This window comes from Salvelinus fontinalis, chromosome 14 (assembly GCF_029448725.1).
Source record: "Salvelinus fontinalis isolate EN_2023a chromosome 14, ASM2944872v1, whole genome shotgun sequence".
Taxonomy (NCBI): domain Eukaryota; kingdom Metazoa; phylum Chordata; class Actinopteri; order Salmoniformes; family Salmonidae; genus Salvelinus; species Salvelinus fontinalis.
The window spans coordinates 2285039-2305029 of record NC_074678.1 but is presented as its reverse complement, the minus strand read 5'-3'; the positions used below and the strand labels follow the sequence as shown (position 1 = coordinate 2305029).

At 44.6% G+C, this 19991-nt stretch overlaps 1 protein-coding gene across 1 annotated transcript in view; it reads right to left on the bottom strand.

Annotated features, from left to right (window-relative positions):
- Positions 1-6: 6 nt before the first annotated feature.
- Positions 7-19991, bottom strand: part of ushbp1 (Usher syndrome 1C binding protein 1) — a gene marked incomplete in the record, with an annotated part of 24035 nt that continues 4050 nt past the window's right edge. The window contains 11 exon segments of the mRNA XM_055943741.1: positions 7-3649; positions 4033-4155; positions 5659-5756; positions 12594-12752; positions 13601-13844; positions 14039-14168; positions 14358-14446; positions 17173-17313; positions 18245-18582; positions 18816-19025; positions 19311-19474. Coding sequence (XP_055799716.1) covers positions 3484-3649; positions 4033-4155; positions 5659-5756; positions 12594-12752; positions 13601-13844; positions 14039-14168; positions 14358-14446; positions 17173-17313; positions 18245-18582; positions 18816-19025; positions 19311-19474 — 1862 coding nt within the window.

Below are 19991 nucleotides of genomic sequence, written 5' to 3'. Positions count from 1 at the left end.
CGGTGATCTCTTTATACGGCTTAGCAGGACAATTTATTTAAATGAGATACGGATGCAGAGAGTAAATGAGGTGACCTTCAACCCTAGGGTCATTGCCCTCTGTGTGTGATTGACAGCCTCTGTCATTGTGTAATAATGGCAGGGGGACTTGTTCCCAGGCATCTACAGATCCCCTGTTTCCCTATCCTCAATCTGTTCACAGATCATTTGTGTACATGGCGGTGGTGTGGAACATGTTTGATATACCCCATATGCAAAGCAAACACACTTCATATCCACATTTCCTGCATTAGATCATTACACCAGGATTATATTAAACTTGTACTTTTTCAAATTGATTTAATATGTCTTTCAGTAGCATGATTTCATTCCAAACCAAGGAGATAAGTTCATTCAATAATTCAAAACAGTCATTTTGAAACACATTCCAGTTGATGACAATACATGATCATCAGCTGGACCCTATCATACAGCAGCTGAATCCTGAGACTGTAGAGAAATCACACATTACTATGATGACATAAGCCCAAGGGTTCTTTCCACATGATGTTTACTGTAACAACTCTATAGACATGTGTGAGTGCATCAATATCTCCTTCTCTTTCCCCCTTCTCTTTTCCCCTTCTCTTTTCATCTTTTGCCAGGAAAGCGGAGTCAACCAGAGGTTAGAACCTGGACTGAGACCCTTTGATGAGCAGGAGGCAAACGCACAGCAGTGAGAACGAGACAGAGAGAGACAGAGAGAGACAGAGACAGAGGGGGGGGAGCGAGGGAGACAGAGCGAGAGAGGGAGACAGAGAGAGAGGGCGAGAGAGCGGGAGAGAGAGAGAGAGAGCGGGGAGAGAGAGAGAGAGACAGAGAGAGAGGGCGAGACAGAGAGAGAGGGCGAGACAGAGAGAGAGGGCGAGAGAGAGAGAGAGTGGGAGAGAGAGAGAGAGAGAGAGAAAGAGAGGGCGAGACAGAGAGAGACAGAGGGGGGAGAGAGAGCGAGAGAGAGAGAGAGAGAGAGAGAGGCGCAAGAGAGAGAGACAGAAAGAGAGGGGGAGAGAGAAAGAGAGAGAGAGAGAGAGAGAGAGAGAGAGAGAGAGAGAGAGAGAGAGAGAGAGAGAGAGAGAGAGAGAGAGAGCAAAATGGAATGATAATTGTATACTATGTTCTAATAGCAATTATTATAACAATGGTCATTAAGACCCAGGGAGACCCAGGGAGACCCAGGGAGACCCAGTGAGATCCAGGGAGACCCAGGGAGACCCAGTGAGATCCAGGGAGACCCAGGGAGACCCAGTTAGATCCAGGGAGACCCAGGGAGATCCAGGGAGACCCAGGGAGACCCAGGGAGACCCAGGGAGAGGGGAACAGGGCAGCAGACCCACCCTGATGACCCCTCAGGCAAGAGTCAGGGTAGCAGGGGCTCACCTCCTAGTCTGGCCCCCTGAACCCTCCATTCAGAGGTTGACACAACAGCCAGGCACCGCTGTGACCCGGTGGGTGTGACACTCAACCTTTGCCTTAACCTCCTGACCGCTGGTCACAGCTGCAGCTGGTCGGCCGCCTCAGACAGGGCAGAGGGGGAGAGAGGGAGATGAATGAAGAGAGGGCGGGAGAGTGAGATGGGGAGAGGAGATAAGGAGATAGTGAATGAGATGGAGGGGGGGGGCAAGAAGATGGAGAAAGATGAAGAGAGGGAAAAGGAGAGGGAGAAAGGGAAAATGTTAGAGGGAGAGAGCATGAGATGAAGAAAGAAGAGGGAAGAGAGAGATGAAGAAAGAAGAGTGAAGAGAGAGATAAAGGTTGTGAAAAAGCACCAGAAACAAGACAAGCGGTGAGCGTTGAGCGTGGACACATCAGACCTCATCACCTCTCCACTGTCAGATCAGAGGAGCAGGGCCAGGTTTCATAGAGTCAGGCTGTGTGGGAAAATAACCCATGACCTCAGGGTCAAATCCTAACCAGGCTCAGAGCTTCTGCTTACAGCTCTCTGGGTCTGAGCATGTGGATAATGCTGCCATTTTCTTGAATGAAGATAACACATTGTCTCTCTATGGCCAGAATGGAGGCAGGGCTGGCAAGAGTAGTTGCCTCTAACCACAGATCAAGGATCAGATTATTTGATCATCAGTCCAATCCTTACTTGGCTTCGTACTACCATCCTGATTTCGCAAGCTTAGTAAAGTAGTTTAGTAAAGTAGCTCTAGTAAAGTAGCTCTAGTAAAGTAGCTCTAGTAAAGTAGCTTAGTAAAGTAAATTAGTAAAGTAGCTTAGTAAAGTAGCTGTAGTAAAGTAGCTTAGTAAAGTAGATGTAGTAAAGTAGCTTAGTAAAGTAGCTGTGGTAAAGTAGATTAGTAAAGTAGCTGTAGTAAAGTAGGTAGAGTAAAGTAGCTGTAGTAAAGTAGTTGTAGTAAAGTAGCTGTAGTAAAGTAGCTTAGTAAAGTAGCTGTAGTAAAGTAGCTGTAGTAAAGTAGCTGTAGTAAAGTAGGTGTAGTAAAGTAGCTGTAATAAAGTAGCTTAGTAAAGTAGCTGTAGTAAAGTAGATGTAGTAAAGTAGGTGTAATAAAGTAGCTTAGTAAAGTAGCTGTAGTAAAGTAGATGTAGTAAAGTAGCTTAGTAAAGTAGCTGTAGTAAAGTAGATGTAGTAAAGTAGCTGTAATAAAGTAGCTTAGTAAAGTAGCTGTAGTAAAGTAGATGTAGTAAAGTAGGTGTAGTAAAGTAGCTGTAGTAAAGTAGGTAGAGTAAAGTAGCTGTAGTAAAGTAGATGTAGTAAAGTAGCTGTAGTAAAGTAGGTAGAGTAAAGTAGCTGTAGTAAAGTAGTTGTAGTAAAGTAGCTGTAGTAAAGTAGTTGTAGTAAAGTAGCTGTAGTAAAGTAGATGGAGTAAAGTAGCTGTAGTAAAGTAGCTGTAGTAAAGTAGGTGTAGTAAAGTAGCTGTAGTAAAGTAGCTGTAGTAAAGTAGCTGTAGTAAAGTAGCTGTAGTAAAGTAGCTGTAGTAAAGTAGCTGTAGTAAAGTAGCTGTAGTAAAGTAGCTGTAGTAAAGTAGCTGTAGTAAAGTAGGTGTAGTAAAGTAGCTGTAGTAAAGTAGATGTAGTAAAGTAGCTGTAGTAAAGTAGCTGTAGTAAAGTAGCTGTAGTAAAGTAGGTAGAGTAAAGTAGCTGTAGTAAAGTTGGTGTAGTAAAGTAGATGTAGTAAAGTAGCTGTAGGAAAGTAGCTGTAGTAAAGTAGGTGTAGTAAAGTAGGTGTAGTAAAGTAGCTGTAGTAAAGTAGATGTAGTAAAGTAGCTGTAGTAAAGTAGATGTAGTAAAGTAGGTGTAGTAAAGAAGCTGTAGTAAAGTAGCTGTAGTAAAACATATTTTATGTAAGCTCGTGAGATCAGGATGGTAGTACGAGGCGAATCCTAACTCTCAAATCCCATCCTAACCATTTTGGAGGATAATATCTGACCCTGTAACAGAAGTTAGGACCAATGTCCCCAGAAGCTGACCTCAGCTCAGTCAGAGTACAGTCTCCTCCCTCCTGCACTCCATGGCCTCCAGCGTGGCCTTCAGGGCCCCGATCTGGGTCATGTGACGATCTGACATTGCTGACACCTGACTCTCCAGCCTCCACAGCTTCTCCCTGTACTTCCTGCGAGTGTTCCGGTACGACCCTGTGGCCTTGCTGCAAAACAGAGACAGGTGGCTGTCAGAGACACTCACTAAGTTTATTGATTGAGTGAATTGATTAGCTAATTAAAAGTTACAGGATGCTCTAGCTGGAGACGACATTATAAAAACAGAGAAAGATGGCTGTCAAGAGTCAAGCGAAACCGGATTTAACTCCAGCCCTAATCTAGCTAACATCTGACTCCACGTATCAGCTGCACATCAACACCTTGAATAACTGAATCAGGTGTTTTAGTGTAGAGATACAGCAAGACACCTGCACACCCACTCGCTCGCTGTATGTCAAAGAGATACTATAGAGGGCAAACTGGAAGTAGTCGTAGAGGTAAGTAGCGGACAGGAAGTGGTCATTAAGTAGGAAGTGTGTTTCCCGGTTACCTGTGAGCTTGTGCGAGCCGAGCCATCTGCTCATCGTTGTCTCTCCTGCGAGAGGCGCTGTCGGAGAGAACCAGGTCCAGAGACTCCCTCACCGCCGACACTCTCCTCTTCAGCACCTGCTCCCTGGGAGACCACAACACAGGGGTGACTTTACTGTTCCACAAAGCTTCGTAGTGGATGTGGTACTTCATTTCCCTCAACATGACGACCCAGCCCCATTACTGCAAGTAAGGCAGGGTGCATTTGTTAAGTATTTGAACAAAGCCAGAGGCACAACAAAACACTCTCTCATTCCACACACACCCAACTTCAAGGACCCTCAGTGCCAATCTGGAAGGTATAACCTCAGGTAAGCCCCCAGCAGACAGCCAGTAACAATTTACATCCTCAGTCTGCATTTCTCCTGATAGCGTTCCTAAGCAACTGTCTAACACCCCGCAACAGATGCCCTGAGAGATGGCCTGTATGGGCTGAAGTGATTCTGATCAGCTGAATACCTCTTTGTAAGTACACACACACAAACACACATACACACACACCTTCTCTCACACACACACACACACACACACACACACACACACACACACACACACACACACACACACACACACACACACACACACACACACACACACACACAGTCTTGTACAGCTAACCTTGTGGGGACATACAATTCAGTCCCATTCAAAATCCTATTTTCCCTAACCCCTAACCCTAAACCTAAACCTAACCCTAATCCTAACCCGTACTCTTACCCTAACCCTAACCTTAACCCTAACCCTAACCCTAACCCTAACCCAAAAACCTAAACTTTATCCTAACCCTAAACCTAACCCTAGCTCCTAACCCTAACCCTACAACTAACCCTAGCTCCTAACCTTAATATTTAACTTAATTCTAACCCTAACACTAATTCTAACCTTAACCCTAAACCCCCTAGAAATAGCATTTGACCTTGTGGGGACTAACAAAATGTCCCCAGCTGGTCAACTTTTTGTTCGTTTACTATTCTTGTAGGGACTTCTGGTCCCCACAAGAATAGTTAAACACGTACACACACACACACACACACACACACACACACACACACACACACACACACACACACACACACACACACACACACACACACACACACACACACACACACACACACACACACACACACACACACACACACACACACACTACAGAAGACCTTTTGTTTAAGATACATGCTCAATGCAAGTAATGCTAGTACCCCATGATGATAAACATGCCTTTAGGATACAGTCCATTAAGGACATATTTTTTTCGTTTTACGTTCTATATTCAATGTAAAGTACCAACACTATATGTCTACAAACAGATAGGCCTCCAGGGAAGGTTGTGAGATGGTGGAGAGACACAGCTAGTTTGTATCCCTGAACCCGTCACTGGGAATTGTGTTCCTCAGAGTTCTATTTGTCCTCAGTGTTCTGAGAATGTCCCTTAGAGAACATTCCATTTGGGTAATGTTTCTTTGACATTGTTTGGAACATTTCTGGACCTTCACACTTGACTACAAAGTAGTGTCATCTTAAAATGTTATCCCATAACCTGGAAACCATATGAAAATATTCCCTTATATTTTGTAGTGTTTCTGACCGTTGCAGGACAGCCTGTAGCTCTCGAAGGATGGTGCGCTTTTGAGGCCCAGGGATGTCTCCATCGCTGCTTAGCTTATCCTCGTTCTCAGAAGTCCTCTGGAACACACAACAGGCAAATAGATGACAGGTAATTAGATCCTCGTTAGCTCCTAGCGTGCTAAGCTGTATATCCCTCTGATGCAATATGGTGCCGTAGGTCGTCTACAATAACAGCGACAGAAACCCATTGGGCCTGTGTCATTGAACTCATGACTTCTGTTAAAGTTAAAGGATGCGATTAAGGGGGGATTCCCAGAGCAGGGTTTGAACCTGCTTCACAACAGACGCAAAGCATTGGTAAGATGTATTGATTCTACAGTAGACAGACAGACAGTTACATAGATAGACAGGGAGGGAGGAAGAGAGAGGCTACCCGTCTATTATTTCTACTTTCTTGGTACGTTGTTTGTTGTTGAAACAATAGAAAAGATACACGTGAACAGCATACAGAAGTACCCCAACATCAACAACATCACACCTGCACAGGCCCACATGCTCACACCCCCATCTCCAGCGCCTGCATCACCCTGCCCAGACCCACCTGCCCAGGCCCACATGCTCACACCCCCATCTCCAGCACCTGCATCACCCTGCCCAGACCCACCTGCCCAGGCCCACATGCTCACACCCCCATCTCCAGCGCCTGCATCACCCTGCCCAGACCCACCTGCACAGGCCCACATGCTCACACCCCCATCTCCAGCACCTGCATCACCCTGCCCAGACCCACCTGCCCAGGCCCACATGCTCACACCCCCATCTCCAGCACCTGCATCACCCTGCCCAGACCCACCTGCCCAGGCCCACATGCTCACACCCCCATCTCCAGCACCTGCATCACCCTGCCCAGACCCACCTGCCCAGGCCCACCTGCTCACACCACCATCTCCAGCGCCTATATCACTCTCCACCACATGACCTCAAACTGCACCATTTTGTGTCTCCCGTCACCCACAAACTTTCAACATTTAGATAATAAAGCATTTGACCTTTCCGTTGTGTTAACGACGGAGGATTGTTCGATTTCCACTTAAGTATACATGGTTTTCAAGATGATAGACGAGAAATTCAGATTTTAAATCATCTCTGTATGTCTAATAAATCACTGTGTTTATTTCATGAAACCAAACTCAAAATATATATGTTTTATAATGTATTTCCCTGAGCCTCCTTTTGAAACGCTCAGTCTGATTCTGTGGGTGTTGGTACATTTTCACAACTCTTAGTACAAAACTCATATCAGATCATTAAAAAGGCAGTTATTTCAAAACTATAAGCATATTTTCAATTGACTAAGTACAACACAAGTTACTTTTCTATCAAACGTTATCAACGTTTCATCTAGAACTACACAGTTCACATTACAAGACACATCGAGCAATTATTTAAAGTAATTTCCTTTCGCAATGCTCACATTACTTTTTATATGATTGTCTTGTCATTTGTTCAAATGTATTTTACTATGACTTAATCCCACTGCTCTTAATGACTCATTTAAGCCTATAGATTTTAAACTAGTTTGTCTACTACAGGTTGAGAACTACATGTCAAACGTCTAGGTGATGCGGGTACGGCGGAGTCAGGCGCAGCACACAGAGATGAGTAATAACTGTAACTTTACTCAAAAACAATATTCCACGAAGGAGACAAATAATCCAGGTCACAAAACAAGACAATTTGACAATAACAAACACGCACAAAACCAAGTGGGAAAACCAGAGGGTTTAATAGGGAACAATGATATTGGAATGGAAACCAGGTGTGTATAATGAAGACAAAAGAAATCGAAAATGAAACGTGGATCGGTGGTGACTAGAAAACCGGTGACGTCTAACGCCGACCACCGAACGCCGCCCGAACAAGGAGAGGGACCAACTTCGGCGGAAGTCGTGACACTACATAATGAAAATGTATGTTTGTAAAGTATAAAGATATTAAGTATGATATATACTGTAATGTATTATTATGATATTGACAAGAGATGAGACGCACTGTATGTTACAAATGGCCTGTAGAGTAAACATGGTTCCAACATGAAGTTGCTGGGGTCTTATTGATAAAGGGTTTCACACCGCTTTACTAAAATTGCATTGGCCAATACTGTACTGTAACGCCATAATATATGTAATTTACATAGCAGACGTCACACTTTATCCAAAGTGATAACATTTTCCTAATTGACCCCAGTGGGAATCGAACCCACAACTTTGGCGTTTATACTGCTATGCTCTTACTAATTGAGCCAGACAGGTCCACGACAATATACAAGTACAATACAACATGGTAAAATATAAATATAGGATTACTATAGATGTGAAAGGATCATGTTTTCCATCCCCAATGAGCCACCCTCCTTCTGGCCATTGATGAGGCACGCGATGATGACATCAATTCAGACCAATGTCAAGCTTGGATTCGCCATGCCGAAAGGTTTTTTCCCCCAGCCGCGTGAACAATGAGGACATGTACTGCGATATCGATGAGAACCTACGGCCAAAGGCACAAGACAAGCTTGATGCAAATCAGTGCCTGCTAAATGTTATGTTTCTTTTCTTTCATTAAATTTCATTTGATTACAGTACATCTATGTTGTAATGATATGGGAACAGTACATTTACTTTTTGCATTAATGATTGGGAAAGACGTCTTCGAGTATCCCATACTTGGATCACACACGGCATAGAGATGATGGAAATTGGATTTTCAGTCAATGTTGACGGGTAGTGCCTAAAGTGCTGTAATTTACAGCACTGTGGCATATTCAATTCAAAGGGCAATTTTGAGACACGCACTGTATCTTGCCTATTGGATTAACTGGTTGTTATATCAACTAAATTGAGACGATATCATTGTTGTGTTTTGGTGATTTACATATATTTTCTCATAATATTTTACAGTAAACTTGTGTTTTGGATCAATGGTTGTGTAGTGAAAGATGTCTCCAAACAAAATGAATGCACAATAAAAGGCTTTGAATATAAGACTTGCTGCATTACAAGTATAATCCAGCCTGGTCTCATAGACTTCATGTTAATCCAGGGGACTGGAATTAGTATGATATATTTTGTTTAGTATGGTCACATGAGACAGATGGTTACTTAAGTAGGGTGGTTGGTCAGGGTTGATGTGTGAGCGCATAACCCTAACCCTGTTATCTAACCCTTCCCCTAACCGTAACCCTGTTAGCTAACCCTTCCCCTAACCGTAACCCTGTTAGCTAACCCTTCCCCTAACTGTAACCCTGTTAGCTAACCCTTCCCCTAACCGTAACCCTGTTAGCTAACCCTTCCCCTAACTGTAATCCTGTTAGCTAACCCTTCCCCTAACCGTAACCCTGTTAGCTAACCCTTCCCCTAACTGTAACCCTGTTAGCTAACCCTTCCCCTAACTGTAACCCTGTTAGCTAACCCTTCCCCTAACCGTAACCCTGTTAGCTAACCCTAGCCCTGTTAGCTAACCCTTCCCCTAACCGTAACCCTGTTAGCTAACCCTAGACCTGTTAGCTAACCCTTCCCCTAACATTAACCCTGTTAGCTAACCCTTCCCCTAACTTTAACCCTTTTTGATAACCCTTCCCCTTTTATTTATTTTAATCTTTTTTATTTAACCTTTATTTAACCAAGTAGGCTAGTTGAGAACAAGTTCTCATTTACAACTGCGACCTGGCCAAGATAAAGCAAAGCAGTGCAACACAAACAACAACACAGAGTTACACATGGAATAAGCAAGCGTACAGTCAATAACACAATAGAAAAAAAATAAAGTCTACATACAGTGTGTGCAAATGGCGTGAGGAGTTAAGGCAATAAATAGGCCATAGTAGTGAAGTAATTACAATTTAGCAAATGAACACTGGAGAGATAGATGAGTAGATGGTGTTGTGCAAGTAGAAATACTGGTGTGCAAAAGAGCAGAAAAGTAAATAAAAACAACATGGGGATGAGGTAGTTGGTTGGGCTATTTACAGATAGGCTATGTACAGCTGCAGCGATCGGTTAGCTGCTCAGATAGCTGATGTTTAAAGTGAGGGAAATATAAGTGTTGTTGGAATTTATATGTTTAAATTAATGATTATAATACTTCACCCTGAAGCCATATAATTGTATGAAGTTGACTAGAATCATAAAGTTATAATTAATGATGTGTGTAGTTTTAGTCAGTAAAACAATATGTCTCTGGTTTTACTAGCATTTAAGAGCAGTTGGAGGCCACGGAAGGAGTGTTGTATGGCATTGAAGCTCGTTTGGAGGCTAGTTAACACAGTGTCCAAAGAAGGGCCAGATGTATACAGAATGGTGTCGTCTACGTAGAGGTGTATCAGGGAATCACCCGCAGCAAGAGCGACATCGTTGATATATATAGAGAAAATAGTCAGCCCGAGAATTGAACCCTGTGGTACCCCCATAGAGACTGCCAGAGGTCCGGACAACAGGCCCTCCGATTTGACACACTGAACAATGTCTGAGAAGTGGTTGGTAAACCAGGTGAGGCAGTCATTTGAGAAACCAAGGCTGTTGAGTCTGCCGATAAGAATACGGTGATTGACCGAGTCGAAAGCCTTAGCCAGGTCGATGAAGACGGCTGCACAGTACTGTCTTATCAATGGTGGTTATGATATTGTTTAGTACCTCGAGCGTGGCTAAGGTGCACCCGTGACCAGCTCGAAAACCGGATTGCACAACGGAGAAGGTATGGTGGGATTCTGGTCAGAAATGGTCAGTGATCTGTTTAACATGGCTTTCGAAGACTTTAGAAAGGCAGGGTAGGATGGATATAGGTCTTTAACCCTTTTACCTAACCCTTCCCCTGACATTAACCCTGTTAGCTAACCCTTCCCCTAACCTTAACCCTTTTTGCTAACCTTCCCCTAACCTTAACCCTGTTAGCTAACCCTTCCCCTAACCCTAACCCTTTTAGCTAACCCTTCCCCTAAACCTTTAAGCTAACTCCAAAACTTAACCTTAACCCTAACCCCTAGCCTAGCTAACGTTAGCACCTAGCTAGAATTTGTTTCGCAAATTCGTGACATATTGTACATTTAACAAATTCGTAACATATACGAATTGTATTAATCAAGGATCTCTCTCTGTACTTTGCTCTGTTCATCTTTGCCTCGGTCCTGACTAGTCTCCCAGTCCCTGACGCTGAAAAATGGTACCAGGCTTCCTCCAGACGTGACGCTTGGCATTCAGGCCAAAGACTTCAATCTTGGTTTCATCAGATGAGAGAATCTTGTTTCTAAATGGTCTGAGAGTCCTTTATGTGCCTTTTGGAAAACTCCAAGCGGGATGTCATGTGCTTTTTCCTGAGGGGCTTCAGTCTAGCCACTCACCATAAATGCCTAATTGGTGGATTGCTGCAGAGATGGTTGTCCTTCTGGAAGGTTCTACCATCTCCACAGAGAAACTCTAGAGCTCTGTCAGAGTGACCAACGGGTTCTTGTCTGAGGCCCTTCTCCTCTGATTGCTCAGTTTGGCCGGGAGGCCAGCTCTAGGAAGAGTCTTGGTGGTTCCAAACTTCTTCCATTTAAGAATGATGGAGGCCACTGTGTTCTTGGGAACCTTCAATGTTGCAGAAATGTTTTGGTACCTTTCCCCCAGACACAATCCTGTCTCAGAGCTCTACGGACAATGCCTTTGACCTCATGACATGGTTTTTGCTCTGACGTGCACTGTCAACTGTGGGACATATAGACAGGTGTGTGCCTTTCCAATCAATTGAATTTACCACAGGTGGACTCCAATCAAGTTGTAGAAACATCTCAAGGATGATCAATGGAAACAGGATGCACCTGAGCTCAATTTAGAGTCTCATAACAAAGGATCTGAATACCTTTGTAAATAAGTTAGTTCTGTTATTTGTTTTTAATACATTTACAAACATTTCTAAAAACCTGTTTTCAATTTGTCATTATGGGGTATTGTGTGTAGATTGCTGAGGATAATTTTGTATTTAATCAATTTCAGAATTAGGCTGTAACGTAACAAAATGTGGAAAAAGTTAAGGGTCTGAATACTTTCCCAAGGTACTGTACATACAGATTAATACAAAATGCTCTGAGACCAGGTTGGTATTACCAGTTTGCAGTTTTGTACTAAGAGATTTGAAAATTCACCACATACTTGCGAAAAAAGCACCAAAGTTATTGAAAAAAAAAACATGAAATATATTTACATACACAGCCCTGATTGGTGGATAGGATCGTCTAGAGACTCAAGCACCTACTCTTCCTACCCCTTCAAAGTAGGAGGAAACATATGCAAGTAAAAGATGACTGGTCATTGATCAGAAGAATCAGATCAGATTGTGATGTCCTGCTACCTGCTGTTCCGTCCTGTCCTCTATCTCCTCAGTGAGGCTCTCAGGTGGTTAGGTTAGTTTCAAGTTAAGGTTAGGGATAGGTTAGGGTTGTTACCTGCTGTTCTGTCCTCCTGTCCTCTATCTCCTCAGCGAGGCTCTCAGATGGTTAGGTTAGGTTCAAGTTAAGGTTAGGGATAGGTTAGGGTTGTTACCTGCTGTTCTGTCCTGTCCTCTATCTCCTCAGTGAGGCTCTCAGGTGGTTAGGTTAAGGTTAAGTTAAGGTTAGGGATAGGTTAGGGTTGTTACCTGCTGTTCTGTCCTCCTGTCCTCTATCTCCTCAGCGAGGCTCTCAGATGGTTAGGTTAGGTTCAAGTTAAGGTTAGGGATAGGTTAGGGTTGTTACCTGCTGTTCTGTCCTGTCCTCTATCTCCTCAGTGAGGCTCTCAGGTGGTTAGGTTAAGGTTAAGTTAAGGTTAGGGATAGGTTAGGGTTGTTACCTGCTGTTCTGTCCTCCTGTCCTCTATCTCCTCAGCGAGGCTCTCAGATGGTTAGGTTAGGTTCAAGTTAAGGTTAGGGATAGGTTAGGGTTGTTACCTGCTGTTCTGTCCTCCTGTCCTGTATCTCCTCAGCGAGGCTCTCAGAGATCAGGGCTCCAGCTGCATCCTGGGCCTTCTGGGCCATTAGACTCCAGTCCAAACACCTCCGCTCCTTCTCCGTCAGACGGATTAAACCTCTCAGCTCCGACATCTCCTCCTGTATAATAGATTATATAATAATGTATTCCCTTTCAGCAGACGCTTTTATCCAAAGCGTCTTGTCTTACAGTCAGTCAGTCATACATGTTTTACCTATGGGTGGTCCCAGGAATAGAACCCACTATGGTGACAATGCAAGCGTCACACTCTACCAACTGAGATAAAGCGGTTCACAAAGATAAGACATAACCCCATAGTCAAGCTCAGACATTTCCTGAAGAACACACTAGTCGTTAGTAAATTATTCCTTTTGGGTCGAGACAAAAAAAAAGTGGGTCGAGGCTATAAATAATGGTTTTGTTTTTTTGTGCATCAGAGAAAGCTTCCAAAGGGCTCACAGCATAAACAAAAGTGTTAAGACAAGCACTAATATAGACTCAATTGGTCCATCCAGAAATATCTGTCTGGAAATATCTGTTTGGAAATATCTGTCTGGAAATATCTACCTCTATAAATAGTTTGGCCTCTCCTGGCTATATGCAAATGAGGATGAATTTAGCAGCCCTCTGAATTTAATTATTCTTTTGAAATGATTATTGTGATTCCACACCATGCTTCTGGGCTATGCTCATTACACTATGATTATTATGTTGATATCTTCATCTCTGGATCTTACAGTCTACTACTGTGTAGTTGCTTATTGTAAAACAAAAAAGACAGTCATTGTATCTCTCTTTGGTCAAAACTATACACACCATGTATATACCAAAGTTATAGTTATACTGTTGGATAATCAAAGACAGAAATAGTATGGCTATAATTCTAGTATTCAGATTCATATTTCATGAATTGAATGTAAAACCAAAACAGTACAGTAGAGTGTATAGTACAATATATATCACCCACTCTGACAGTGACCAGGTCATAGAGCAGAACAGCCTTCTCTCTATTGGTGCTCTGGGGGTTGGAGGTGTCCTGGCCCCCCTGTCCTCCGCGGCTCCCTCTAAGCCCAGCCAGGGTGCCTGTATCTGGGCTGAGATTCCCCTCTCCCCCAGGCCCTGGCTTAGGGACACACACTGCTGCCCTGTCCTGCTTCAACCGCTCAATACGCTCCCGAATGTCCGCCTCGCACCCCTCTACCTCGGACCCCCTGTGGTGAGAGTAGGTTGTGTTTTATCAGACAATGTTTTGATGTTGTTTCAGTTTTAAATGTTTGTCAATGTTATTGCATGAAGCCAAAGGGGGATGTTCACATGTTGTGGACAATAACAGTTTTTCTACTATAGTCAGAAGATGCTATTTCATCTGCCACAGACAGACCTGGCTGGATAATAAAGATGGAACCTGGTCTGGATGTGTGTTTCTGTCTCAACAGCACCCCCTGGTGTTGAGAAGGAGGTTGACAACTCCTCAGTTCTTATACTCCTTAGGGACGGCCTGGGACTGCTGGGCTGCTGACTCTCCATGACCGGGCCTGGGAAGAGGAATTAACTGCTATGAGTGAGTGTGTGTGTGTGTGTGTGTGTGTGTGTGTGTGTGTGTGTGTGTGTGTGTGTGTGTGTGTGTGTGTGTGTGTGTGTGTGTGTGTGTGTGTGTGTGTGTGTGTGTGTGTGTGTGTGTGTGTGTGTGTGTGTGTGTGTGTGTGTGTGTGTGTGTTAGCCACCTGCTATGTGTCTCCAGTGTGGTATGACCTGCTGTCTCCTGCCCTCGTACACAGACAGTAACTCACTGTAGGCCTCCTCACACTCCTCGCTGTCGATCAAACAGGGAAAACGTTTCATCAGTATATATAGCAGCAGCACAACACTCGCAGAGCACAAGGTCATAGAGGAACAGGTGTCACCACGGAATGTATGTACATTTAACACACTAATGTAGGTCATCACAGTGCTACATAACCTCATCCCCAGGCTCAATTGCTACCACATGTGTTCGATAGAGAAAGAGCCGGCTGGTGGACGAGATTAAGTGCTACGACTCCAAACACCATCATCAAGTTCGCTGACGACACGACCGACGGTAGGACTGATCACCGATGACGAAGAGGCAGCCAATAGGGAGGAGGTCAGAGACCTGGAACTGCGCTGCCAGGACAACAACCTCTTCCTCAACGTCAGAAAGACAAAGGAGCTGATGGTGGACTACAGAAAACGTAAGGGGCGAGCGACATCGATGGTGCTGTGGTGGAGCAGGTCTTACAGATTCGAGTTCCTCTGTGTGTCCACATCACTGAGACATGAACATGGTCCACACAGTTGTGAAGAGGGCACGACAACGCCTCTTCCCCCTCAGGGGGCTGAGAAGATTTGTCATGGGTCCTCAGATCCTCAAAAACATGGACAGCTGCACCAATGAGAACATCTTGACGAGCTGCATACCCACTTGGTACGACAACTGCAAGGCGCTACAGAGGGTAGTGCGTACGGCCCAGTACATCACTGGGGACGAGCTCCCTGACATCCAGTACCTCTTTACTAGGCGGTGTCAGAGGAAGGCCCCAAAAATTGTCAAAGACTTCAGCCACCCTAGTCATAGACTGTTCTCTCTGCTACCGCACGGCAAGAGCTACCAGGAACCAACAGGACCCTGAACAGCTTCTACCCCCAAGCCATAAGACTGCAAAACAAGACTGCTAAATAGCTAATCTATTGGCTACCAGGACTCTCTTGCACTGACTCTATATACACCCACTGGACTCTACCCACACACTGTCACATACTGGACTCTACCCACATACTGGACTCTACCCACACACTGAAACATACTGGACTCTACCCACACACTGGACTCTACCCACCCACTGGACTCTACCCACCCACTCACACATACTTACGCTGACACCTCAACAAACACATACAGACTACAAACGCCTGCACACACTTAACACGTACACGCATGTATACTGACACCACACACACACACACACACACACACACACACACACACACACACACACACACACACACACACACACACACACACACACACACACACACACACACACACACACACACACACACACACACACACACACACACTCACACACACACACACACACACTCACACATACATACACTCACACACACTTTCACCCTCACCACATACACTGCTGCTACTGTTTATTAACTATCTTGTTGCCTAGTCATGTTCATAGCTACCTAAATTACATCCCCTACCCTGCACATGGACTCGATTTTTCTGCTTCCTGTATATAGCAATGTTAATTTCTACTTCCTGTATATAGCCATGTTATTTTCTACTTCCTGTATATAGCCATGTTACGTTCTACTTCCTGTATATAGCCATGTTATTGTCTACTCCCTGTATATAGCCATGTTATTGTCTACTCCCTGTATATAGCCATGTTATTGTCTACTTCCTGTATATAGCCATGTTATTGTCTACTCCCTGTATATAGCCATGTTATTGTCAACTTCCTGTATATAGCCATGTTATTGTCTACTTCCTGTATATAGCCATGTTATGTTCTACTTCCTGTATATAGCCATGTTATGTTCTACTCCCTGTATATAGCCATGTTATTTTCCACTCCCTGTATATAGCCATGTTATTGTCTACTTCCTGTATATAGCCATGTTATGTTCTACTTCCTGTATATAGCCATGTTATGTTCTACTTCCTGTATATAGCCATGTTATGTTCTACTTCCTGTATATAGCCATGTTATTTTCTACTCCCTGTATATAGCCATGTTATTTTCCACTCCCATTATATAGCCATGTTATGTTCTACTTCCTGTATATAGCCATGTTATGTTCTACTCCCTGTATATAGCCATGTTATGTTCTACTCCCTGTATATATCCATGTTATGTTCTACTTCCTGTATATAGCCATGTTATTTTCTACTCCCTGTATATAGCCATGTTATGTTCCACTCCCTGTATATAGCCATGTTATGTTCTACTCCCTGTATATAGCCATGTTATTTTCCACTCCATTATATAGCCATGTTATTTTATACCCTCTGTATATAGCCATGTTATTTTATACTCCCTGTATATAGCCATGTTATGTTCTACTTCCTGTATATAGCCATGTTATGTTCTACTTCCTGTATATAGCCATGTTATTTTCCACTCCCTGTATATAGCCATGTTATTTTTCACTCCCTGTATATAGCCATGTTATGTTCTACTTCCTGTATATAGCCATGTTATGTTCTACTTACTGTATATAGCCATGTTATTTTCTACTCCCTGTATATAGCCATGTTATGTTCTACTTCCTGTATATAGCCATGTTATTTTCCACTCCCTGTATATAGCCATGTTATGTTCCACTCCATGTATGAAGCCATGTTATTTTCTACTCCCTGTATATAGACATATTATTGTCTACTCCCTGTATATAGCCATGTATTGTCTACCTCCTGTATATGGCCATGTTATTGTCTACCTCCTGTATATAGCCATGTTATTTTCCACTCCCTGTATATAGCCATGTGTGTGTCTGTACCAGTATTGGAGAGCCATCTGCAGGGCTGTGCTGTCAGCTTCGTGTCTGCTGAGCGTCATACTGATCTGCTCAGACTCTCCCTTTCTCCTGTCCAGAGCTGCAGTTAGACGCTCGTTCCGGGCCTTCAGCCTTTCTATACACCTGTGGGGGTTAGCGAGGGAGGTCAGGGCCACGACACACAACACACCACACAACACACACCACACAACACACAACACACCACACAGCACACACCACACCACACAACACACACCACACCACACAACACAACACACAACACACACCACACAACACACACCACACCACACAACACACACCACACACCACACACCACACAACACACACCACACACCACACAACACACACCACACCACACAACACACACCACACCACACACCACACAACACACACCACACACCACACACCACAACACACACCACACAACACACACCACACAACACACCACACACCACACAACACACACCACACACCACACACCACACACCACACAACACACAACACACCACACACACACCACACACCACACAACACACGCCACACACCACACAACACACAACACACCACACAACACAACACACACCACACAAAACACACCACACACCACACACCACACACCACACAACACACACCACACAACACACCACACAACACACCACACAACACACAACACACCACACAACACAACACACACCACACACCACACAACACACACCACACAACACACACCACACCACACAACACACCACACAACACACAACACACAACACACCACACAACACACACCACACACCACACAACACACACCACACAACACACACCACACCACTCAACACACACCACACAACATACACCACACCACAACACACAACACACAACACACAACACACCACACAACACAACACACACCACACACAACACAACACACACCACACACCACACACCACACAACACACAACACACCACACAACACACCACTTGGGAAACACTGACCCACACCAGCAGATCTGGGATCTATTCCATGTTGTAATTTAACCCTCTCAGTTGTACGTACCTCTGTAGTCTGTCTGTCTCACCCTCCAGGCTGACGCTGGGGCTGGGGCTACAACAGGGGCTGCCTTGTGGAACACTCCCAGGCCAGGGGGAGGGTGATGGAGAGGCCAAGGAGGATATGTCCCCCCCAGTTGAGAGGGCCGGGAAGATCCCCATGGCGATGGGTCTCCTGAGGAACAGAGGTGACCCGGGGAAGGGAGGAGAGCCAAGGAATGAAGGGGAACCAGGGGAACCAGGGGAGGCCCAGCCAGGACTCAGAACCACACCACTGGAGCTCCCTGAGGAGCTGTAGGGAGGAGAGAGGCTGCCTGATCGCCACGCCTTATGGAGACCCAGTAACTGGCACCAGACCCATAGACAGAGAGAGTTTAGCCATTCGCCAGCAGACAGACATAGTTTGACCATTGTGGTTTCAACCAAAGCATTATGATGCAAGATCAGAAAGATACAGTAAGGTCATAGCTCTCCCTAGCTCTCTGATTGGCTAGTTTGTGGAGTTTTCACTAAATTGATTACACAAATCCTTTTAGATCTAGGATTACTGAGATGTAGCCTGTTGCACTTCCACCTACCCTCTCATGTAGACTGTTCCTCTCAACCTCTATGTCTCCCACCGTGACCTTTGCCCCCTCCAGTTCTTCCTGTCTGCTTTGCAGGCTGCTGCGCAGGTCACAGTTCCGCTGGTGAAGTGCCAGGATGTCCTTCTGGTATTGCTGACGCTCCTCAGGGGGCAGACCAGACGGGTATGAGATCCCAAACTCTCTCTCCATCTCCTCTAAGACCTGAGGAGAAGTTTGAGGTCACACATAAGTTAATTAGTTAGGCATGATTCCAGGGTAATTAGGTTTTGAGGCCCACGTGGTAATTAGCCTACATAGGTCACTCAACTGGTAGTTAACAGCACTGTAGCCTGTGTTTCGAAAATATCCTGTTAGTGTGTAAAAATAAAGTTACAAGTTTAAATATAGTTCCCGTTGATAAAGCGTTATTCCAACTAGCTTGTTACATGGTAATAAAAAATGATGTCACATCATTCCTTATCACCTGAGATTGTGATCGTGTCTCACCTGTGTGACTTGTACCCAGCTGTCCCTGGCGGCTGTGAGGTGTTCCGTCGGTCCGTCCCGGCCACGGGCAGTGTGAGAGGCAGCCCAGGCCCTCCTGGTGTTGATGGAACCTTCCAGAACAGACATGACTCCCTGGAGTTCTGACCATGCTTCACCACTACCCTCTGCAGGACAACACAGAGCAGACAAGCTATTACGGTCATCACTAAAGATCTGTACACCATTTAGAAAGTCTATATATTCTATTCATTATAAATGGTGTGAAAGGATGTGGTTAACGTACTGATTGTCTACTCTTTGTAGTCAGCTGCTAACATTTGGATATTGGTAATCCCGTCCCCAGCCAGCTCTGCAGTAGCAAACAACTGAGCCTGGGGATGAGGTGAGGATATGGGTAAACTGAGCCTGGGGATGAGGTTAGGATATGGTTAAACTGAGCCTGGGGATGAGGTTAGGATATGGGTAAACTGAGCCTGGGGATGAGGTTAGGATATGGGTAAACTGAGCCTGGGGATGAGGTTAGGATATGGGTAAACTGAGCCTGGGGATGAGGTTAGGATATGGGTAAACTGAGCCTGGGGATGAGGTTAGGATATGGGTAAACTGAGCCTGGGGATGAGGTTAGGATATGGGTAAACTGAGACAAGTATGAAAGCGTTCTACTGTTTCTAAACGAGCATT